Source organism: Hemicordylus capensis, chromosome 4 (assembly GCF_027244095.1).
Source record: "Hemicordylus capensis ecotype Gifberg chromosome 4, rHemCap1.1.pri, whole genome shotgun sequence".
Taxonomy (NCBI): Eukaryota; Metazoa; Chordata; class Lepidosauria; order Squamata; family Cordylidae; genus Hemicordylus; species Hemicordylus capensis.
The window spans coordinates 167,702,029-167,726,658 of record NC_069660.1 but is presented as its reverse complement, the minus strand read 5'-3'; the positions used below and the strand labels follow the sequence as shown (position 1 = coordinate 167,726,658).

Below are 24,630 nucleotides of genomic sequence, written 5' to 3'. Positions count from 1 at the left end.
ATTCTCCTCTTTGCCACCAGGAGGGAACCTGTTGGGCCATGCTGGCCCATCCACGGTCTGTGAGTGCCTGTGTGTCCTGGCTCTCCCTGTCAACTGTATAGGGTCCCAGCTAACTCTGCCTGTACCCGGGGGCTGTATTGCCTCCTTCTTTTTGGCTCGCTGACTGGGTGAGTACTCGGGCCCGCCCTATAATAACTTTATTATAGGGCTATAATAATAGCCCTATTATTATATTACTAGTATTGTTAAGCCCGTTGAAATAACGGGCGCTAGTTAGTTAACGGACCAATCCCAGGTCCTCCTTGCACGGCCCCATAGGCGGCCATTTCCCACCCAACATTGCCGTGGGCTGCCCACCCTCCCGCCCTCCCTCCCAACTGCCGAGCCCTCCTTACCCCGGCTATGTCCGTCGGGCGAAAAACTCTTAAAACTCAGTGTGAGAGAGGAGCTCGCAAGCAGAGCTCCTCTCTCTTGCAAAGCCTCTGCCCGTACTGTCAGTTTGGACGCAAAGGACGCCTATTGCGTCCTTTACGGCCATAGTGTCAGTTCGGGCAGAGCCGTTGCAAAGAGAGGAGCTCTGCTTGCGAGCTCCTCTCTCTCACTGAATTTTAAGAGTTTTTCGCCCGACGGACATGGCCGGGGTAAGGAGGACTCGGGAGGAGGGAGGGAGGAGGGAGGGAGGGAGGGCGGGCGGGCGGCCATCGGCAGTATTTGGGTGGAAATGGCCGCCTGTGGGGCTGTGAAAGGAGGACTGGGGACGCAGGAGTCGGGAAGGAGGGTGGGCGGGCGGCCAGCGGCAGCATTTGGGTTGAAGTGGCCGTCCGTGGGGGCTTGAAAAGAGGACCGGGGATTGGGCCGAAATGGCCGCCGGTGGGTCTGGGACGGTGGTGGCGGGCGGGCGGGCAGCGATTGGCCTGTAATGGGCGCCCGTGGGGCCGCGGCGAGAGGTCGGGTGTTTGTTGGCAAAGCGGGTGGGCGGGCAGCGATTGGCCCGTAATGGCCGCCCGTGGGACCGCGGCAAGAGGTTGGGTGTTTGCTGGCTAATGGCCGCCCGTGGCTTTGGGACACTGGTGTCTGCGGTCCTGTCTCCCTTGGGCTGTTCTGGGCCTGCGCTTTGCGCAGGCCCAGAACAGCCCAGGGAGGCAGGGACGCAGATCCCCAACGTTCCAAGGCCACGGCCACTCACTTAGCCTTTTATTATATAGGATTATTTACTATATTATTATTATACTATTATTATTTACTATATTGTTATTATTATTTACTATAATAACTTTAGTTATTATAGCTTAAAATAAAGCTTAAGTTATTTTTGCCTAGACACCAGTACTATCTAGCATGTTCTTTGTAATGTGAGAATACTCATCTGTGTTCTTAGATGCTATGCCTCTTCATTGTAATCAATAAAATATATCTTTATTTGGACCATTAAATCTGTGGCTGAATTTTCTCCTGGGGACTGCTTAACTAAGGCTTGCGATCTGAATTTAGGGGTGCCAGAGTAGCCCACATTTCACAGAGATATATTGCCTCTGAACATAGAATGGTCTTACCAAACTGAGTTAAAGGCAGACAAGATTCAATGTAAATGAGTAATCTATTATATATTTTGAAGATTTTGTTTGTGAGTGTGTTGTGTGAAAGAAAGTCATACTTCCCAATTGCTTATCCTTTCCTATACGTGTAATCTATGCAAAATGACTTTGCCCAGTCAAGGATGAGCCTCACCTACTAGTGAGTAGGATCAACAACTCCTAACATATTTATTTACATCTCTTTTTTTCTTCAGTAGAATTCAGGGAAGAGCTCTCTATATACAGATGGGATCTAAATTAGCTGAATCAGGAAGGAGATCTTGAGGACTGCAGAAAGCTCATTGGAAACATCACCAGAACATGTAATAGGCCTACCTCTTAACTGAGCAATGGGCATAATACAAACCACAATTTTTCCTTATATATCTTCATAGGTGAAGGAGCCAGATACTTACTTACTTCTTTTTTAATGACAGCTAAATATTCAGGAAAGGGACCATTCCCTCCCACTGTGCACACTATTAACTATGGCCATATGGGAAATTGCCCTAATTTTTTTCCCCAATTATCTGAAGGATTTTTTCCAGCTTTGTTTGAACTGTTTTCATTACCAGACCTACAGAAAACAGTTTGGAGGCCTTGCCAAAGATGCACCACCTTACAGTTCTGTCTAAAATTGAACGGGGGAATTGCTCTTTCTCCCCTCTCAATTAAAGTTGGGAAGAGGCTATCATGTTTCATCTAGATAACCTGCTACACATATTGGTTAGTGAAGTGTATTTGTCCCACCCACTCCAATGCTTGGAGGCATCTCCATTGCTAAGCTCAGGAGAAGAGGCAGATATATCTGAAGATCATGACAAGCAAAGCAGACAGCAAAAAATGCCTGCAGCTGGCTGGCTTCAAATGGCAGATTTGAGTTCCGTCGCATGAGAGTGGAATGTACAGGGTGTGTACACACACACATCCCACAGCCCATTTACAGAGGTCTGTGTTTATGTCTAACAGGAAATTTGTTTGTGAGTTTGTACTCTACAACTGCACTCACATATATTAGAAAAAGATGTCATGCACAAAGGAACAAACAGAAATATGGGGACACAAGGCTGAATCCAGGTTTCTGGGGAATCTATGCTGCTGGGCAGAAATGGGGTGCTTGCTCCTTCTGAGTGTGGAGGTAATATGGGGAGAGGAGTCTACAATCTTGGGCATTTTCTTCCTTCTTATTTTCAGACGTTACATTCTTTGAAAACATTCATGTCTAAGGAAGGGTTGGAACAAAGCAGAGCTGCTCCAACCGGTCAGACAGGTACAGAAGCTTGTTGACACCGTTATGTTTGCAGCACGCATGCTCCTTCCCAAGTTTCCTGGTGGTGTCTCTGCTCCCACACCTTATGAAACTTTGGGGGGTGAGGGGGCGCCTCCTGCTACTGCGTGTGGCCTCTTGCTCCTATTTCCAGGGAAATATCAGCAGCTTTCGGTGTGTGTGTGTGGTAAGGGCGCTGCTCTAAGCAGAAGCTGCTTCAGATTGCAAACGTGCCCTGCCTAAAACCATTGGAAAGGGTGGAGATTCCAGAGAGGAAAACTATAAGAAGTAAAGGTGAAGTCCTAGTGCTCACCATGCCCAGAGTCTTCCTTGTAAAGAGGAAGAACCAGTTGCCTGCCAGCCGCAGCTGGGATGAGCTACCGGATGAAGAGAGAGCGGACACGTACGTCCCAGGTAAGACAGAGGAATTTGCACACATCTTACCTCTATTAACACCACCCCCTTGCATTAAACTGGTTCCTGGAAAGGAGTGAGCCCAGCCTTGCTGAATTCAAACCCACCCAGTGCAATCTGTGCAGAGTGAAAATGTGTCTTTTCCTGTCAACATCTAAACCACTAGGGTACTTGTACATGGGACAGGCTTCCAGGGACAGTAGTGAAACTATTGATGTTTTATCGTCATAATAATTATTATTATTTTGTTATTATTATTTCCACTTGGATTATATTTAGCTGGAGGCCCTACTTGAAATCCCTGGCTGAGAGACACGAAAAACACTGCATATGCTCAGGCACTACATATAATTTGAAGTTTGTTTTCCCAGTGGCTAATTCCTGACCAGTGACCTGCGAGTCTGAGAACAAACTTCACAGGAGGAAAATAACACTTTGGTGGGGGTGGGTTTGGAACACTGTGCAGTTCAGATGGATGTTTGCTTAGAAAAAAAAACTTCAGTTCAATGGAGCTTACTGCTAAGTGAATATGAATCAGATTGCAGCCCAATCTGCTAACTCAGAAGTCAGTCCCATGATTTCAGAAGGCTTTACCTTTGGTTAACATGGTTGGAATCCTGCGGTTAGATTATTTCAGATAGATTGGGATTCCAAGGTACCAAATATCAGTGCAGTAGCCTTTGCAAGGGAAAGACATTTATACACACATCACATAATCTGAGACTATTTGTGTCCTCTCCCTTTCCCAGACTCCTCCTAGCTTTCCGAAAAACTGGTGAGATTTGTTCTTATGCAAGAATAACTCTGGATGTACTAATAATAGTGTACATCACCTCTTAAGAATCTCCAACCTGTTCCCCCCACCCCACCCGAGAGATCTGTGTGCACACAATTCAAGTTACCACCCCTTCCTGCAACTGCACACAAAACACATGCCAGAACAAGGAGAATGACTGTGTTGTGTGTGCTGCACAATTAAGCTGTTGGAAAATCTGAACAGTAGCAGTGGTTGTGGCAGTAGCAACATGCAGGAAGGAGAGTTTTGGCTGGCCTGATTGGAGTGATTTAAAACTCTGTAAACTCCTCTGGCTATCTAAATTCCAGATTACAATTATTAGCTGCCTGAGACATCACCTGTCTCTTTTCTGTGCTGTGGGAACCCACCCCAAAATAAAACAATGCTTTTTAATGCCTTTGTTCTGACCAGCCCCAGCTCAGGGCCCACCAGTTGACGAGGTTGTTTGCTGCTCTAGACAAGTTAAAATTGCCAACCTTTTGCACACTGTTCTCCATACGGGTTGCCCAATAAGGGCATCACCCCTACCCCCCACCCCAGTTCACAACTGCTGCAGGGAGATTCCAAGCTGGAATCTCCCTGTCCTCAGTGTATGTGCACCATGTGGCTGGCTGGGTTATAGAGTGGCTGCTACACTGAGTGAGAGCTGCACTCTGGTAGTGGTGCAGATATTTCCCACCACTGCAGGCCTGGAGTGCAACTTGCACCTGCAGTTGCCCTCCAACTCAGCTGGGCCTCGCAGTGCACTCTCTTTGGCAAACTAGCACATGCTGGCAAACTGAGTTGGAGGATGGCTGCTGTGGTGGGTGGGAGCCACGCTCTAGCAGGCAGCAGTGAGAGGGGAGAGATTTCAGGCAGGTATATCCACACTACCGGGTCCCTGCACCTCCATGCTGCCACTATTACGTCTCACTGGGGCCCCATACCCCCTCCCATTGCCCTGAAACCTGCACTCTGATTTGTTGCAAACGTGGTTTACAGATCCACTTTTCTCACAGTTGAAGAGCTAGTGACCTTTATGGCTAGACTAAAGGAAAAGTGTGCCATCAAGTCGGTTTGGACTCCTGGCGACCTACAATAATGCATTTTGTGATAGCTCAAAAATGCCATATAGATCAAAATGTTACAGCCTGCATTTTAATGGGGGTTGAGTCATCAGGAGGAAGTTAAACCAATGTTTCACAGTGTCTGTACTATGATGTGAATTTGGTTTGTATCAGACTATGAACACAGATGTTATTAGGGACTCTGGTAAGTAGGCTAAAACCTCCTTGCTAAAATATATAACTTATCCCTGCAATCAGGCTCTGTACCGGAGGACTGGAAAGTAGCAAATGTAACACCGGTTTTCAAAAAGAGATCCAGGGGCGATCCAGGAAATTACAGGCCGGTTAGCTTAACATCTGTTCCAGGATAAAATTGTAAAGCACATAGAAGAACAGGCCCAGCTGGGAGAGAACCAGCATGGCTTCCGCAAAGGGAAATCTTGCCTCACAAACCTTTTGGAGTTCTTTGAGAGTGTCAACAAGTGTGTGGATCAAGGTGAGCCGGTTGACATAGTATACCTGGACTTCCAAAAAGCTTTTGACAAAGTTCCTCATCAAAGACTCCTGAGAAAACTTAGCGGTCATGGGATAAGGGGACAAGTACACGTGTGGGTTGCTAACTGGTCTAAAGAAAGGAAACAGAGGGTAGGTATAAATGGAGAGTTTTCACAATGGAGGGAAGTAAGAAGTGGAGTCCCCCAGAGATCTGTACTGGGACCAGTGCCTTTTAATTTATTCATACATGTTCGAGAAGCAGGGGTAAGCAGCGAGGTGGCCAAACTTGCAGATGATACCAAACGCTTTCAGGTAGTGAAATCCAAAATGGATTGTGACGAGCTCCAAAAGGATCTCTCCAAACTGGGGGAGTGGGCGACAAAATGGCAAATGCAGTTCAATGTTGGCAAGTGTAAAGTGATGCATATTGGGACGAAAAACCCCAAGTATATGCTGATGGGATCTGAGCTGTTGGTGACTGACCAGGAGAGAGATCTTGGTGGTCGTGGTCATTGAAAGTGTTGACTCAATGTGCGGCAGCTGTGAAAAAGGCCAATTCCATGCTAGGGATCATTAGGAAGGAAATTGAAAATAAAATGGCTAATATTATAATGCCCTTATACAAAACTATGGTGTGGCCACGCTTGGAGTAATGTGTACAATTCTGGTCACTACATCTAAAAAAGGACATTGTAGAACTGCAAAAGGTGCAGAAGAGGGCAACCAAGATGATCAGGGGCCTAGAGCACCTTTCTTATGAGGCAAGGCTACAACACTTGGGGCTATTTAGTTTAGAAAAAAGACAACTGCAGTCTATAACAGAGGTCTATAAAATCATGACAGAGGTCTATAAAATCAAGCATGGTGTGGAGAAAGTGGATAGAAATTATTCTACCTCTCACATAACACTAGAACCAGGGGTCATCCCATGAAAATAATTGCCAGGAAATCTAGGACCAACAAACAGTTGGTCCTAGATTTCTAGGTTGGTCCTAGAAAAGTACTTACTTTTTCACACAACGCATGAATAACTTGTGGAATTCTCTGCCACAAGATGTCGTGACAGCCAACAACCTAGATGTTTTTAAGAGGGGAGGAGAGGTCTATCATCAGTTACTAGTCAGAGGGCAGTAGGCCACCTCCAGCCCCAAAGGCAGGATGCCTCTGAGTACCAGTTGCAGGGGAGTAACAGCAGGAAGGAGGGCATGCCCTCAACTCCTGCCTGTAGGCTTCCAGCGGCATCTGGTGAGCCTGTGTGACTGTGTGAAACAGGATGCTGGACTAGATGGGCCATGGGCCATTGCACCTGATCCAGCAGGGCTGTTCTTAAATTCTATTGAAATTAAAATCCAAAAGAATACTAATCTCTCTCCTTTTTGTTGTTGCATAAAGCAAAGTACCAAGCACAATTTCAACTTCTTATTCTTCTCCCTTGTGATGTAACCCAACATAAGAACATAGAGACTGCATGTTTTCCATAGCTTTATAGTTCTGCACCCCCCTCTGCTTCCTATTCTGTGATTTGAGGCTTCTCCATGGTGTCCACATCTTCATGGACACTTGTGCAAGAATGTGCAAATTCACAGATGGCGAGTTTCCACTATCAATATGACTCCAGCTCACTCTCCCTGCCTCCATCCTTGCATTATTTATTTGTGATGTAAAATGCTTTGAGAATGTTTGTTGAAAAGATGGTATATGTCCAGCTAAACGTCCCTGTCCCCTTTACCAAGCCTGGCTAGGCTTACTGGGTTCGGCCTTAGAGCAGGGACAGGGAAGGGGTTGACCATCACCCTGTGCCTCCTCTGTCCCAGGTTGCTTGCTCCTTGTGTCTGCCCTTCTCCGAGGGCCCCTGACACTCGTCACCTTCCAGCCTCTCATCCCTGGACAGCTCCTTATATGCCTCCTCACAGGCTATGCATCTCCCGCCCTCAATTACGGGGCCAACACACCTCTTTATTCCCTGTAATTGTCTACCCTTTACAGCTGCTTCCAATGTCTCTCTCCCTTCTCCCTCCTGCTCAGACCCCCTCCCTTTGGGAGGCATGCTGCTGATATCCTCGTGTGCCTCCCCTTCAGCTCTTTCAGGGCTCTGCCCCTCCTCCACTGGAGCTGAGTCCCTGCCCATTGGCAGTCTTTCCTCTGCTTCCTCCTGTCTTCTCGGGCCCCCTCACCACTCTGTCCTCGTAGGTAAGGACAGCTGGGCTCGCCGGAAAGTATATACATTTATACAGTAAAAATAGTAGCTGTAGGAATTGAAACAAAGGGGATAATGCATCGATGAATGCTTAAATGGATTGCTCCTCCCCCAGGACTGGTTTATGGCCATTACTTTCAGCTTAGATTAATGCCATATAGAACAAAATGGCTTCTACTCATAGCAGTTTGGTATTTCTCCCAAAATAAATGCACAGCCTTAGTATTGGCTTATTGGTGCAATCTGGGATCTAAAATGGTAACGTTCTATAAAGTCCTACATGATACCACCTCATATTGTAATGCAATCTATGTGGGCTGCCCCTGAAAAGTGCTTGGAAACTAAGCTAGTCTAAAATGCAACAGCTAGACCAGGCCTATACAACTTTGGCCTCCACCTGGAAGGTGTTCTGTGAAATATATATATATATATATATATATATATATATATATATATATATATATATTCATTTATTTATTTATGCGCGTGTGTGCATGTATACACACACACACCCCTCCCTCTATATGTATAGGCTATTGTCACATGTGATGGAAATGGGGCAAAGGGAACCCAACCCAGTTTCCACCACGCATATGAACTGCCAGGAGCTGCACGGCTCCCAATGGCAAGCCCTCTTAATCCCCGAATGCTCTGCTAACCCCGTTTACCTGGTCGTGTGTTGCCACAGTGCAGCTCCATGCCATGCTGACTCACAAGGAGACCCCCGACCGGGAGGCTACAACAAGCCTCCTGGCATTGAGGGGCTCCCCAGAACGCCCCACGCACTTTCACGGGGCATTCTGGGACTTCTGGCCTCCAATCCCAGCCACCCTTACCGGCTCCATGATGGAGCCAGTAATCATGTGGGTAGCCAATCTGGCCACCCAGGGCAAGCTGCGTGCTCGTGTGCGGGGAGAGCGGGTCAAGACCGCTCTCCCTGCAAACCGCCACACTGCTCCCCACTGCTCATATTGCTCTCAGGGGATTGGCAGGAACTCTGAGCTATGTTTTAGGCTTGTGGACAGCAAATTAGCTAGCTTGGAATGGAGCAGTCCCACCTTCAGAAAAAGTTTGTTCAAAGCTTCAGTCGCTGAAAGAACTGAATGGAGAGGTTAAAGTTCAAAATAAAATGAGATTTATTGAAGGGTGTTGTGGTATAGGAAGATAAAATAATGGTTAAGAGCACCAATATTTAACTAGCAAGACCAACAAGTTACAGACGACTCTTACAGCTTGGAGGCAATTTGGCTTGAATTTCCGAATTAAGTTGCTATCTTGACCTGATCCATTGTGCCAACATAGGAAGAATATTTGGCTTATTCTTGATTAACTCAGGCCTACTCCAGCTTCCCACCTGTGAGTTATCAGGGGGTTGGCAGCGCGGGGAGGACTTCCTGCAGTCCTGTGCTTTGAACTTGACCTAAATGATCCTTCTCCCAAGCTATGAGCCAAAGTGACATGCCCTTTGAGTTAGCTAGAGGCGAAACAAAATGGAAATCTCACGGTCTCATGAGATCCAGAGTGCAAAACAGTGGTAACTAGAGGCTTGTAGTTTCAAATTTAGAGGGGTACTCCTTGGGGGAGCCCCCAAACAGGCTCTCTTGGTAAGAGTATTCCTTTATTTTCCAGCAAAGCATATGAAAAGGGCCCAGAGCTATCTCTCAATTTCCTGCTTTGCTGCCAGTGCTTTCCTGCTCCACTCCTCGGATCCCATCCATTTGGTAGGTTCAGGTGGTCTATGGAAATATTAAGCCTCTTCTCACAATCTGTGAGAAGGCCTAGTGTGCAGTCTACAGGGAAGGCGGGTTAAACTTACCTTCCCTGTAGATGAGCAGTCGCTGAAAGAACCGCTCCTTGGTGGGCGGATCGCCCACTCAGACAAGCACTGGCTCTTGCCAGTAGCTCTGGGGTTTGAGGTGCCAAGATGCCCTGCCCCATGTCACCCTGCCCCCCGGAGCTCTAGTAATGCACCATGCAAGTGCGCTGTGCAGGGGCGTAGCAAGGTTGGAGTGGGCCCAGAGACAAGGTTTTAAAATGGACCCCCACTCACTGAAGAGAAAGACATGCTGTTCTGGTAGCTCCAGGTCTTAACACTCACATCAGTTTTGGAGGATGAATACAACTGAAGGAAGCCCAGGCAGGTGTGCAGCTGGGCAAGTCAGTCATGTGACTTGCCGCTGGGGGGGGCCAAGGCAGTGGGCCCCCAGACAACTGTCTCGCCTTGCCCTATTATAGTTACACCCCTGGCGCTGTGCATTACTGGGATCCATCCGCATCTGCCAGCCACAGCTGCAAGCAACATAGGGATCTGCAAGCAACCGTGGCTGACACAGGATTGCCAATACAGGGTTAGGAGAGTGTTAATCCTGTTTCCTAACCCCTTTTTGATCAGGCCCAATCCCAGTGGTTCACAAGTGTGTGCAAAACCGGGCTGGGCATCTTTAGCCCTGTTTTGCACGTTCATGTGAATAGCCTCAGTATATAAATGGGGTGAGGGTCCATTGAGGATCTGGTGGGGTCTGTTGGTGCAAAAAGATTAAAAAGTGGCTTATTAAGAGCTCAACACAGAGGTCTAGTGACTCCCCTGCTGTATCATCTTCATTGGCTCACAATTATTTATCAGTCACAATTTAAGTTGCTAGTTATTGCCTTTAAATGCTTAAATAGTTTGGGACCAGGGTACTTGAAGGACCACCTTCCCCATATCAATTTGCTCACTGAGATCAACAGGAGGGTTCCTGCTCTAGGTCCCACTATCAAAAGTTCAGGTAGGGATGACTTGGGACAGGGCCTTCTCAGTTGTGCTCCTTGAGGTTGCAAAACTCTCTCCCCTTGTGACCTGGCAGACTAACCTTTCTAGCAGCCTTTCATCAAGTTGTAAAAACATCTCTTTAGGTAGGTATTTGCTGACTGTTTAGTTGCTGATGCTTTTAGTGCTCTGTGTCAGGGCTGAGTTGTGAGCAGCTGCTAAGTGGTTCAAGGCTAGAAACTGGGACCAGGAGAGCCAGGCAGCCAGTCGGGCCTCAGGGATCAAAACTGGTAGCCAAAGGTCAGGAATGTACCAGAGGCAAAGCCAAGCAGGGAGTCAATAGTCAACACCAGAGGTCAAGCTTTAATTTTAACTTTTTAAATTTTATTATTTATTTATTTAGTACATTTCTATACTGCCCAAAACTTGCGCCTCTGGTAATTGTGGTAATGTGTTAATCTTTTTGTCTGTTGTTTTTATTGTTTTGTTGTAAACCACCCAGCAACATTCAGATCCTTAGCCCTGGCAGAACATCATAGTGGGCCAGATTGGATGATATAGCCCCCAGCACATGTGATTATGAAAAGGATGTGCCAAGAGCATGTTAGTTGTGATGTCTTCTGTGGACGTCCCAATGCCCTTTATCATGGGGGGTGGGGGACGCCTGTTCATCTGAATGGCCCCTATATATGTGCTCCTATACATGCACTGTAAATACTTGTTCAAACCAGTACTTAGAGCACATTTATAGGGACCTATTGGATAAATATCTACTGTCAAAACCATGAAAGTCCCCTGTTGCTGCTAATAAGCCCATGTTTCTTGGTTCTCTTACCAGGAGAGATAAAGTGTGTGCTCCTGAATTATCGTAGTGAAGACAGCTGCAGCTTGGAGAGCAGTAGCAGCAGCAATAGGGACACAGAGACTACCAACACCTCAGCTCCTGAGTCTACAACAGAGGAGACACTTCTGAATTTGACAGTGAGCCGTCCCACAGTCAGATCCAAAATCAAGGTATGGACTGTTTAGTAGTCTCTCTTGGGGAATGCAGACCCCATATGTTTAAGAAATATTCCTTCCTTATGCCTATGATCTGATTTATACAGATCTGTTCTTGCTTCCTTTGCTGCCAATCTACAGTTTAAAACCCTGGCATGCCAGTAGGTAAGGCAGTTGGGGAAGGACAGTGTGGTGAGTGGGGCTGCTATGTCAGAGGGCTGGGCTGGAACACAAGGTTGTGGGGACAGGAAGGGAGAGCAGTGGTGCAGCTAGGAGCCAGGGAGTGGCAGCGACAAGCAGGTGAAGAAATGGGCAGCGGGAGCATTCACACACACACACTTGCTGCCCCCATGGCACAGGCACTGGCTGGGGCCATTGGCTCATTTCACCACATGGAAGAGCCACCCCTGAGTTTAGGTAATATTTGGAAGTACTACCTTGATCCTGTGACTCTAAAACCCTATTTTATGTCCCTCACTTAGTTCACCACTGGCACCTGCAGTGATGCTTTGATACACAATTGTAAGTTATGTGGCAAAGGATTTCGTTTGCAGCGTATGCTCAATCGCCACATAAAGTGTCACAGCCAAGTGAAGAGACACTTGTGCACCTTCTGTGGGAAAGGATTCAATGACACCTTTGATCTGAAAAGACACGTAAGGACACATACAGGTAAGAACAAATCTTAACAAGAGGTATTATTTGATTAAAAACTTGATGGGCTTTTTATCTCTTCAGAATATGCATGACAGTCACAAGAAAGAATAGAACATTTGCTCATGGTTGAGTACCGCACAGAAACCATCATGTTTCCTCAAGGCTGCATGCAATCCATGCTTTTTTAAAAAAAGCACCCCAACAGTCAAAATTCTGTGCTGGGAAGCTGAATTCTGCACATTTTTGTATGTATCATATATCAATTGGTCACATTTTTCTTATTTCCATAATTCTGCAACTCTTAACATTTTCACAATCTGATTTTGATAAAAGGAGAAATCATGCAGAAACTGGAAAATTCACCTCATTTATTCAGAAAATTTACCTCATTTATTCAGTCACCTCACTGGCTCCTGCAGTTAGTAGGCTTATTGTCCACACACTTCCAATCATATCTTCACAGCTATAAGAGATAAAATTTTACTTTTTAAAACTGAAAACCAAGATTACTAGGATGCTGCTTTTTCCATGCCCTCACAGAAGCACGGTTTACATGCAACTATGAGTTGCTAAGAAACAGCATGATACCGTTTTGCCTGCCTTCCTCTGCAGGCCATCCATGGACTGGGGTGCTGGGTGGGCTGCTGTGCTGCCTCTGAAAATTGGCCAGCAATCTGTTGCTTGAAGCATCCCAGCAACCACTTCTCCCTGCTTCATAGTTGGGCTGGTCCTAGGTATTGGTTACAGTTTGTAGTCTGGAGATGGATTTGGAGGGTTAAATGCTGTGTGTTCTTTTTAAAATGTGTTTCCTAAAACACCTAATGGTACATTGTAGGAATTCGTCCATATAAATGCGAGATCTGCAACAAAGCCTTTACCCAGCGTTGTTCCCTGGAATCCCACCTTAAGAAGATCCATGGAATACAGCAACAATACGCCTACAAGCAACGGAGAGATAAACTGTATGTTTGTGAAGACTGTGGCTACACAGGCCCAACCCAAGAGGACTTGTATGTGCACATCAGGAGCATTCATCCTGGAAGTGCTTTTTTGAAGAAAACATCAAAAAAACTTGCAGCTGTTTTGAAAAACAAACAGACCTCTCCAGCAGATATGAATCTCAAAGAGAACCAAGTTGATCAATAATGCTTTAGTGCAGGGACAGGCAACCTTGGCTCTCCAGCTGTTGAACTACAACTTCCATTACCCTCAGCCACAATTTATGAGAGTTTTAGTTCAACAACAGCTGGAGAGCCAAAGTTGCCAACCCCTGCTTTAGTGGATTGTGGAAGCCAAATACATTGAAGTTTACATGCATTAGATCTAGGGTTGCCAAGTCTCAGCATCTGACCAGTATGTTAGGTTTTCAGCTTAAGTCAATGGGCATAGGGTCTCCAGGGGAAGGGAAGGAGCAACATCTCAGGATAAAGAAGACTGGTTATTATCTGCTTGGCTCTCAAGTTTTTACTATTTGCCCTTGTTAATCAGGCACCAGGCTCCTTCCCTAATTTGTCAGATGCTATCCTCCTGCCTATCCAACTCTACCTCCTGATTTGCCAGGTACCATCCTTTAGCTCAGGGCTGCTCAACTTCGGACCTCCTGAAGATGTTGGCCTACAACTCCCATAATTCCTGGCTATTGGCCACTGTGGCTGAGGATTATGGGAGGCCTAAATTGAGCAGGCCTGCTTTAGCTCCTTAACTTTTCCTCCTGAGTCAAAGGGTCTGAGTTTCTCAGGAGAGTTGGAAATCTTAGTGCTTAAACTACAGTTATCTGGACTCATAAGTCTTCTGAATTTTTGAACATGAGTGAAATCTTTCTAAGGAAATTAGTAGTACAGAACACAATGTAATATTTCTATCTGTAAAATTTTGTGTTCAGTTTCCTCAATCCTTGTGTTTGTATACTGACATCCCACAAGTGTCTTTGAAAAATAAAAATGTAATAATAGTTTGAGTATTTTACAAAACACTTTTGTTAAAAACGGATGCCAGTAATGGATCTTGAATTAATATTATCCAAAAACTTTCAGTTAAGATGAGAGTTATGATGCTTGCCATTTTCACTCATGCTCTAGAAAGCATGGAAATTGCAGGTTAAGATGCCCACCTTAACTTCCATGCCATAAAAGCTGTAAATTCTGTTGTCTCATATTTTATGCTCACTTAAGAAACAAGGCTCCATGCACTCACAGGGAGCCTTGGTCTTTCATCTGGATATTGGGTTGGGGAGCAGGGTGGGGCAGGCAGGGCATGTGCCCTGGGCTCCACTTGAAGGGGCGCCATTTCTTAAATTTTTTTTTTTAAAGCCTGCCAAAAACAAAATGGCCACCGTGCATGCTCAAATGGCCTTTGTGAGGCCCTAGGCCATACCAGGCCTCACAGAGGCCACTTGAGTATGCATGGTGGCCATTTTGTTTTCAGCTGCCATTTTTTTTAAAAAATAAATTAATTAAAAAATGGCCACTGCACATGCTCAAATGGTCCCTGTGAGGCCCTAGAGGCCAGCAGGGGGGAGGGGGGACCTTTGCAGACCCCCAGCCACAGCCTTTAGGAAGCCCCCCAAAGGGGCTACAGGTAATTTAAAAATAATAATAATAATAATATAAGTCACTGTACACATATTCAGATATGTGACTTGTATGTGACCTTCAGACTTGTATTTTTCAGCTGATATTATGGTAAAGTTATCTGAAAGATGGGTGTCAGATGTTTGGACAGGGGGTGCAATTTCAATGCTTGCCCTAGGCGCTATTTTCCCTGGATACGCCTCTGTTGGGGAGGGATACATCCAGGCAGAAATTCAGTAAGTGCAGCTTCTCCAATCACTTCCTAGGGATTTCTCTGATGAATTTCTGCCTGGTGCATCTCTGCAAGGCACAATGCTTCCCCAAATGTCACCTATATATTAAATTTATTACGGTTAATGACCAGTCAACATACACACCAAAATATAAATCAGCATAAAACAAAACAAAAACAGTAAAACTTGATAACACCACATCAGGTTATGCAAAAATCTCAGTTACTACTAAGTTGTTCCCATCTCAGTTTACAGGCTGCTGCACAGAATCTTGCTATCCCCACTGTGACAACTGCATGCTGATCCTACAAAAGACAGGAGATATAATACTCTTCTGATTGACCAGGCCTATTTTTAAAAAATGGTTCGATCCAGATAGTATGAATGCCTCTATAATAGGCACAGTGTAAAAGAACATGTAAGATAGACTCAATGTCACCCAAACCACATGGACATAACCAGTTCCTTAGCAGTATCCCCTTAAATCTGCCATCCAAAACGGCAGAAGGCAAGGCATTAAACTGCACCAACAAAAAGGCTCTCCTCTCCTCTGGTTTAAGGTGGTCAAGTGGATGAGGTATGCAGCTGGCTGAGGTTAGTTTGAAAAGCCACCTAAAGTGCTACTGGTGATAACCAGACTTTATCCAATTGCTTCTCCACATCTGCCACACGCTGTTTAATAATTTATTTGGCAGCATCATGACCCAAAGCCAATAAATATTGCGGTGAGAAGCCATATCTGCCCAAATTGTCATAGAGGCTCTTGCACCAGGATGAATGAAACTCATCATTCAGAAACAAGGGGCCAAGTATAATTTAAGCCAGTAGTTAAATGTACTAAGCCAAGCCTGTGCCTCAACTCTGGTCAACGTTGTTTCTAAATGCAAGATAGCATTCTATATGCATCTGGGGACTTGAAAAATGGCATGAAGAAATCCAGATTGCACCACTTCTAAGGGCTTAAAATTACAGGTGGGACAGATCTGAACCCCGTACAACATTTGTACCAGTATTTTAGCCTGATACACCCTAACTGCCACAGGGATGTGATGTCCCCCATTAGTGTGAAAGAATTTGAGTGCAGCAGATGCACTCTGCTGTGCAGTTGCTGCCACGCATTCACATTGTGGGCCCTGTGAACCTTTTTCATGGAAAACTAGACCCAGTTACTTACCTGCTTGACCCTGCACCCATTAATTTGCCATTTATGTGTCTTTTGGTCACTTGGCAAATACCATGACCTTGGTCTTTTGTTATTTTTCTTTGTAAACCGCCCTGAGCCATTTTTGGAAGGGTGGTATAGAAATCAAATTAATAATAATAATAATAATAATAATAATAATAATAATAATAATAATATTTATAACAAGCGACTGATCTTCACAGAACTATGTGAGTTTTCGTAGCGCCCTCCACATACCAACTAGCATTCTTGATAGTATGGCCTCGTCATCGGCATAAAGTAAAATCGAGATGGGTCTACCAGCTAGCTTAGGCTGGTGGATGTCAGGGTTGTTGGGGTGTGTGTGTGTTAAGAAATTAATGTAAAAATTAAACAGAAAGGGAGCTAAAATACATCCTTGCTTAACCCCCTTCTGCACAGCAACAGGTTCAGACAAGTGGCCTTTATTATTACACTTTACTCTCAGTGAGGTATTGGCCAATTTGCTCCAGAGTTGAGATCTAGGGATAGAATCAAAAGCGGCTTTGGAATCAATAAATGCCACGTAAAAGAAGGAGGAATTGTTGGTATACTTTTCCACTAAGTGTCTTAAAACCAGGGCCTGATCCAATGTAGATCAACCAACACGACAGCTCACCTATATATTAATTGTCCAGTCAGAAATTCAGCATGTCCCCAATCCAGCCACTCCAATCCAGCCACTGGAATGATGTCCCCAATCAGTCCCCACAGACACATCTCATGAATTTCTGTCTGATGTATCTCTGTTGGAGATGAAGTTCCAGTGCATCGACCTTTTGCACCAACTGTCCTAATGACCACTAGGGGCATTGGGAGTAGAGACAGTGAGTCAGGGTCTCCCTATCTGTCCCGACTCTATGACCCCTGAACTGACTCTGCAGCACTTCCTGTGCTGAGTCACAATCCTTCCTTTCCTCCTAGAGAGCAGATGGAAAAAAAACCCTCTCTCTCCTTACCTATCCACTATGTAGTCCTTTAGATTAGATATAGGTCTTTCCTATCCAAGTGTATTTAACCAATAAATATTTAGTATTTAGTTCTACAAGGATCTCCATGTGTTTTCTCTAAACAGCTGCAATATCCCAACCATCCTCTGCTACCTACTCTGTAACTGGAGTGTGTGCTCATTCCTTAGTGCTCTGCTGTTTTACCTATTGTGGGTAAAAATCAACAACCTCTAATAGGGTTATGGGCCCAGCAGTTCAAAGGCAGAATTCCAGTTCCCCGTAGATGGCAGTTTACATCAGATGTAGTACCTTCATGTTCAAAGGTAGTCTACCCCAGTCCAGTTGCTCATGGGGGAAAGTTGAATGGTGGTGTTTCCTTTCTGCATTTCCTCAGTTTCCCCCCAAAAGATCTAAATGGACACTGTGTTAAACAGGATGTTGAGCTAGTTTGAACTTTTATCTGATTTAGGTCTGCACCAGGTTTGGAGTGATGGTATCACTTGTCCCCTTGCTGATGTCTGCAAATCAGCAAGCAGATTTTGCAGATGGCTTTGATTTTATAACCAATAGATTGTTCAGGGCTTAAAATGGTCACATACTAAAACAATGCTTCATCCTAACTATACTGGCAGTACCATGACAGTGTGATTACTAAACTACAAACTAGGGCGCATCCAGTTAAAAACTCACTGGTCTTATGAACTCACTGGCTTTAGGCAAAATGACAATCATCTCAAAGTCAGCCTACCAGCAGGAAAACACAAACAGTAACAGCAGTTACTTTACAAGGCTGTTGTAAAACTTAGAACAATTATATCTGTAAAGCATAGCTTAACACTTAGGAAAGTCAGGCTTCATTTGGCTCAGCTAATCATTATACTTAATTCTCTTAGCCAGCCACCAGCCATGCATAGGGATGTGGCGAGGCTATGCGTGCCGGCGAGGGAGGCTGTTCGCTGGACTCATGGCAGCGAGGAGAAGCAGGCAAGGCGGCGACAGGCCCGGTCACATTGGGGACAGCCGTGGCGGGGAGATGGTGGTGGCTGCAGTAGGCCCGACTGTGGCAGGGATGCGACAGCGGCGGGCCCGGCCACAGCGGGGAGGTGGTGGCAGCAGCGGGCCCAGCCGCAGTGGGGAGGCAACAGCAGCAGTGAAGAGGCAGCGGTGGGTCCAGCCGCCAGGGTGAGGAGGCGGTGGTAGAAGGGGAGGGGATGGGCCAGCTTGAAAGCTAGCCAGAAACCGGGGGGGGGGGGGGGCAGGCATCAGAGATGCCTGGGGGAAGAGGGCACAGACGTTCTGCGCCAGATCTGTTAGTAATACATAACAGGCATGTTCAAACAATCATCAGAATCAGGGTAGAAGTGTCACGCCCTCGATCTCAGATATTGAGGAGGAAGGGGATGCTGACAGCCCTTCAGCTGATGCAGGGGTGCCTGAGGGGCAGAGCCCGGCTGTTGGTTCCCAAGAGACGGCTGAGGCAGGTCCAGTTGATGTCTCAGAGCAGGCGCGGCAGTCTGAGGCAGCAGGTCTTTTGTGAACTATCATCCTAGACTTCCCTACCAGGTGGCCAGATTGCTGACAAGAAGGCATTCTACCCTGGTCTGCATGATTATGTGAATCACTCCAACCCAGGTTGTTCAAAGCAGGGTAGCACATTTCTTTTACCCTGCGCTTAACCAAGGTAGGAAGAGAGAGAGATTCTCCCATCTTGCTTTTCTGGTCAAGTGAATCCATTTACCTCTTGTACTCAGCCACCAGAACCCAGCAGGCTTGAAAACAATAGAAAGCTGTGGCTACAAGGGCTGCCATCCATGAATGTGCCATTCCGCAAAGCACATCCTATGATCTTGTAGCTAGAATGGCTTCAGTCAGGCTGCTTCTTCATGGCCAGTTAGAGGGCAGCTGCTGGTGTAATGAGGCTTTACAGTTTACTAGTACTGCAAAGCATGCTGGGAAGGTTTGGAGAACTACCTGCTCCCTATCTCAACAGTGGGTTTTCTGACCAAAACTGAGGTATTGCTTGTGAGCGATACAATTGCTCACAATTGCGGGGAGATGACTAATCCTCCAACCCACTCCCAAATTGTTGTGTGAATAGACCTACTGTGTGAAGTGACCATATCCTGCCACCAACTACACAACAATATAGATTCTGTAAGGCTGTGTGTATGTGTAAAGCTCAGCAGCTATGGATAACACTTCAGGAAAAAGCATACGCCCTGGTGGCTGGAATTTCTAATTGACCTCCAGCTACCTCTTTGTATCAGCCCTCAAGCATCTAATAGATTGTGCTGGTATAATACCATTTTGATAACTTGTTGTCCAAATGTGGTATTATACCAGCACAGTCATGCCAGTTTAAGATGAGGAGTGTTTTCATCATCTTACAATAATAGGCCAGGAAATTTATATTCTATTGCTTAGAATGTCATAGGTTTCCACCCAATCCCTCTGAAATTACGCACACATCAACTTGGGGACAAGAGACACCACTCCTCCAAATTTGGTGTAAATTTGTTACAAAATGGCCAAGATACAGCTGTTAAGTTTTTAACTCCTACAAAGAAGTTTGTAGATAATGTATATTTTTAAATATTTGATGTCTTTTTAGCATTCACCCCAAATTAAAGTTCATATGGGACTGATATATTTTGCTGGTTTGAAAAACATCGATCTAGTGATTATTGAGTAATTAGTAATTACTAGCTGACCCTGCACAGAGCATCTGTGCGGTCGTGCAATGAGCCTGTGGCACCCCCACAAACACAACTCTCTCACTCACTTTCCCCCCACGCAACTCTCTCGCTCACTCTCCTACACACACAACTCTCTCGCTCACTCTCCCCCCACAAACAACTATCTTGCTCACTCTCCCCCCTCCCCACACAACTCTCTCGCTCGCTCTCCCCCCTCCCCACACAACTCTCTCGCTCGCTCTCCCCCCTCCCCACACAACTCTCTCACTCGCTCTCCCCCCTCCCCACACACCTCTCTCGCTCGCTCTCTCCCCACACACAACTCTCTCTCACTCTCACTCTCCACACACAACTCTCTCGCTCGCTCTCCCCTCACACAACTCACTTGCTTGTTCTCCCCACACAACTCTCTCGCTTGCTCTTCCCCCACACAACTCTCTCGCTTGCTCTCCCCCCCCACAACTCTCTCGCTCGCTCTCCCCCCACACAACTCTCTCGCTCGCTCTCCCCCCACACAACTCCCTCTCTTGATCTCTCCCCTCACAACTCTCTCTCTCTCACCTTGTCCCCCCAACTCTCTCGCTCGCTCTCCCCCCAACTATCTCTCTCGCTCTCCCCCCACAACTATCTCGCTCGCTCTCCCCCCACAACTCTCTCGCTCGCTCTCCCCCCACAACTCTCTCGCTCGCTCTCCCCCCACAACTCTCTCGCTCGCTCTCCCCCACACAACTCTCTCGCTCATCTGTGTCGACCTGTCATTGTCCAACTGTCCTTCAGTCTCCATTTCCCCTCCGGCAGGTGTGGCGAGCAGACAATAGCAATGCATTCTGAGGCGGCCAACCGCCAGCTGCCCCCTTCTGCCGAACTTGCTAGCGCTTGCTGATGTGGCCCAACGCAAACTCCCTCCCAATGGCAGGTGTGACATTCCGGCCTCCAGCTCATTGGCATGTTCTGAGGTGGCGAACCGCCACCCATCCCCTTCTGCCAATTTCCATGGCGCTTTATGTTGCAGCCCTCCACAAACTCCGTCCCCAATCCCCAAACTCCCCACTTCACGACTCCAGCCAGCAAACTCCCTGGGTTTCACACTCCTCTCCGGCTGCTCCCTTCCGAACTCTCGTGCGCTGTCAGCCAATCACCTCCTTTCTGCCATGTCCCCACACATGGCCCATCTTGGAGAATTAATAATATAGACTAGCTGTCACTGCACAGAGCATCTGTGCAGTTGTACACTGAGCCTGTAGCATCCTCCCGCAGTGCTCTCACTCGCTCGCTCTCCCCCCACAGCTCGCTCACTCACTCTCCCCCCACAGCTCGCTCACTCACTCTCCCCCCACAGCTCGCTCGCTCGCTCTCCCCCCACAGCTGGCTCTCTCACTTGCTCTCCCCACAGCACTCTCTCTCTCCCCCCTTAGCTCACTCACTCGCTCACTCTCCCCCCGCAGCTCGTTCGCTCACTCTCCTCCCACAGTGCTCTTGCTCTCCCCCCCACAGCTAGTTCACTCGCTCTCCCCGCATCTCGCTCGCTTGCTCTTCCCCGCATCTCGCTTGCTCACTCTCCTCCCACAGTGCTCTCCCCCCGCAGCTCGCTCGCTCGCTCTCCCCCACAGCTCTCTCTCTCTCCCCCACAGCTCTCTCTCTCTCCCCCGCAGCGCACTCGCTCACTCTCCCCCACGCAGCTCACTCACTCTCCCCCCGCAGATCGCTCGCTCGCTCCCCCCGCAGATCGCTCTCTCCCCCACATCTCTCTCTCTATCTCCCCCGCAGCTCTCTCTCTGTCTCCCCCGCAGCCGCTCACTCTCCCCCCCTGCAGCGCTCTCGCTCTCCCCCACTGCTCGCCCACTTGCGCTCCCCCATGCAACTCACTCATTCTCCCCCCGCAGCTCGCACTATCTCCCCTGCAACTCGCTCACTCTCTCTCCCCCGCAGCTCTCTCTCTCCCCGGCAGCCCGCTCTCTTTCTCTCCGCCACAGCCCGCTCACTCGCTCTCCCCCCACAGCACTCTCGCTCTCCCCCCACAGCGCTCTCGCTCTCCCCTGCTGCTCGCTCGCTCTCCCCCATGCAGCTCACTCCCTCCCCTGCTGCTCGCTCGCTTCCCCCACAGATTGCTTGCTCTCTCTCCCCCGCAGCTCCCTCTCTCTCCGCCACAGATCTCTCTCTCTCCTGCAGCCGCTCACTCTCTCCCCCCCCGCAGTGCTCTCGCTCTCCCCCCACTGATCGCTCACTCTCCCCCATGCAGCTCACTCACTCTCCCCCCGCAGATTGCTCGCTCGCTCTCCCCTCAGCTCGCTCGCTCACTCTCCCCCCGCATCTTGCTCGCTCTCCCCCACAGCTCGCTCACTCTCTCCCCCCCACAGCTGTCTCTCTTCCATGCAGCTCTCTCTCTCCCATGCAGCCCGCTCTCTCTCTTCCCCCCGCAGCACTCTTGCTCTCCCTCCGCAGCGCTCTCGCTCTACCCCCGCTGCTCGCTCACTTGCTCTCCCCCATGCAGCTCACTCACTCTCCCCCTGCAGATTGCTTGCTCACTTCCCCCCGCAGATTGCTTGCTCGCTTCCCCCCGCAGCTCACTTGCTTGCTCTCCCCCCACAGCTCTCTCCCTCCGCAGCTCTCCCGATTGGACGGGCCAGGGCCAGGCCATCCCGCTGCTGCCTCTCACCTCCTCTTCCCGGCTGGTAGGGCTTTGGCTGCCGTCTGCCCACCTCCTCGCCGCCACCATTATTTCTCCCCACTACCGCCTCCTCTTCCTGGCCGGTGGGGCTTCGCCCGCCGTCCACCCACCTCTTCTGGCCAGAGGGGCTTCACCTGCCAGCCCTCCACCTCTGCATCCTGACCGCCGCCATTATTTCTTTCCGCTTCAATGATGGAACTCCTGCACACTCTGGAGCATCTGCGCGTTAGTACTTGATTGATCTCCTCACCTCAGAGATGTTCCCACCCTCTCCTGAGCGGCACTCCTGCTCCTCCTCCATCCCGTTGCTTCCATCCCCCTCACCCTTCTTGGTCGTGGCTGCAGCATTGCTGCCGTCTATTGGCCAAGCTGCAGCCCCAGAGACCTCCACACCCTCACATGAACCCCGCTCCTGCTCCTCCCTCCAGGAGCAGCAGCAGTGGTTGACTGGGCCGTTCCTCGCTGCTGCCACCACTGTGGCAGCTCGTTCCCCTCAGGCTGCTGACAGGCCCGGGCCCATCCCTTGCCTGCCTGCCTCCCTCTGACAATGGCCTCATTAGCCCCAAACAGCAGCAGTGGTTGACTGGGCCCTTCCTTGCTGCTAGTGCTGCCATGGCTGCTCATTCCCCTCAGGCTAATGATAGGCTCAGGCCCGTCCCTTGCCCTTCCTTCTGTCTCTCTTCCCCCTCCCTTCTTTTTCTCTTTCTCTCGCCTCCACTCGCTCTTCCCCGTCCCTTTGTGTTTTTTCTCTCTCTCCCTCCCTCCCTGAGTTAACAGATTTTGTTCATCCTGTTTCCTCATTTAATTCACACAATGGCATCCTCCTTCTCCTGAAGGGGTTCCTCCCTCCCTCACGAGCTGTCTTTTTGCAGACCCCTGTCTGCTATCCTTTTATATACAGTGGTCCCTCGACTTACGAAGTACTCGACATCTGAAGATTTCGACTTACGAACGACAAAAAATACTGGAAGTCGTTGTCAGTTTAGATGCGGCTTCCTCGACCTACAAATTTTTAAATGCGGTTTCCTCGACTTACGAATGTTTCCGGACCTCCGTGGATGAGCTTTTCGACTTACGAAAATTTCGACCTACAAACGTGCGTTCGGAACGGATTATCTTCGTAAGTCGAGAGACCACTATATATAGATTCCTCTCCTCTATAATCAAGAACATCTTCCAACCAGCAACAGTTGCATTCCAACTGACCTTAACCATCATAGGCTCCTCATCTGCAAATGGAATCCCCACTGCCCAATCACCACAGTGCCACAGGCTCCTCCTCCTTATCTGCATATGGAATCCCACTGCCTAGTCACCATGGTGCTTCTGCTCTCACAGGCTCTTTCTCCCTGTCTGCATATGGAATCGCCACTGCCCAATCAGGTGCTTCTGCTTGCAAACTCTGTCAGCCAATTGCCTCCTTTCTACCATGTCCCCACGCATGGCCTGTCTTGGAGAATTAATAATATAGTTGATGATGATTTCTTTTCATAGCCTATGAGTTCATTTCTGTGTTGGTCTCAGGAGGATGGACCATAAGTTCAGAGGCACATGTTACCAACTTCTTCTTAAACATTGCTGTAACACTAATCCCCAGCTTTTGCTGTTGCCACCAGCCTACACAGGTAGTAGAATGGAGCATGGAAGATGTAGCCAAATTGTGGTTATTATTTTGTAGACCCATATAATTTCTCAGACTGGGCATCATGGGCCAAATTTACTTACTTACTTTTTAGAACTCATTTGAAGTTGCCACATCCATAAAGCATAAAGTGTGCCACTGAGTTGGTGTCAACTCCTGGCTTTATTAGAATACAGGAGGGGTCTTTGGTAGAACACAGGATGGGTTTACCATTGCCATCTCCCACGCAGAATGAGATGATGCCTTTCAGCATCTTCCTATATCACTGCTGCCCAATATAAGTGTTTGGGGTAAAAGACACCATGCAAAAGTAAATACTCAGAGACCATAAAAATTACTAATGGTGGCGGCAACACTGCTAATACTGTAAAAATGGCCAAAACTCTATGTGGAGGAAAGAAGGCAAGACATATGTATCCATGAAACAAATTCAAGATGCTATATTGTGATGAAACCGTATCAATCAAGAATCTAGA

At 47.8% G+C, this 24,630-nt stretch overlaps 2 protein-coding genes across 5 annotated transcripts in view; one reads left to right on the top strand and one right to left on the bottom strand.

Moving 5' to 3' along the window:
• Positions 1-1,812: 1,812 nt before the first annotated feature.
• On the top strand, positions 1,813-14,139 carry OVOL2 (ovo like zinc finger 2). 4 transcript variants are annotated; one of them, XM_053313601.1, is made up of 5 exons: positions 1,813-1,897; positions 2,769-2,844; positions 11,377-11,552; positions 12,020-12,209; positions 13,030-14,139. In XM_053313601.1, exons 2-5 carry the CDS (start codon positions 2,793-2,795, stop codon positions 13,338-13,340), a joined length of 729 nt encoding a protein of 242 aa, XP_053169576.1. In that variant the 5' UTR covers positions 1,813-1,897; positions 2,769-2,792; the 3' UTR covers positions 13,341-14,139. The 4 variants fall into 4 exon arrangements, with proteins under 4 accessions (XP_053169576.1, XP_053169575.1, XP_053169578.1 ...); XM_053313600.1 differs by lacking the exons at positions 1,813-1,897; positions 2,769-2,844 and adding an exon at positions 3,156-3,255; XM_053313603.1 differs by lacking the exons at positions 1,813-1,897; positions 2,769-2,844 and adding an exon at positions 7,767-7,782.
• The window catches only part of MGME1 (mitochondrial genome maintenance exonuclease 1), a 40,253-nt gene continuing 28,255 nt past the window's right edge, over positions 12,633-24,630 (bottom strand). Inside the window, exon 7 of the mRNA XM_053313590.1 lies at positions 12,633-12,657. Within this exon, the coding sequence (XP_053169565.1) occupies positions 12,652-12,657 (6 nt within the window). The 3' untranslated portion in view covers positions 12,633-12,651. The remainder of the gene's footprint in view (positions 12,658-24,630) is intronic.

What these genes read in the sequence shown, in the direction of transcription:
- OVOL2 (XM_053313600.1), top strand. Translation starts at nt 3,156, where the DNA reads ATGCCCAGAGTCTTCCTTGTAAAGAGGAAGAACCAGTTGCCTGCCAGC. An exon ending in AGCGGACACGTACGTCCCAG is followed by an intron (nt 3,256 to 11,376) that starts GTAAGACAGAGG and finishes TTCTCTTACCAG; the next exon opens with GAGAGATAAAGTGTGTGCTC. An exon ending in CAGTCAGATCCAAAATCAAG is followed by an intron (nt 11,553 to 12,019) that starts GTATGGACTGTT and finishes TCCCTCACTTAG; the next exon opens with TTCACCACTGGCACCTGCAG.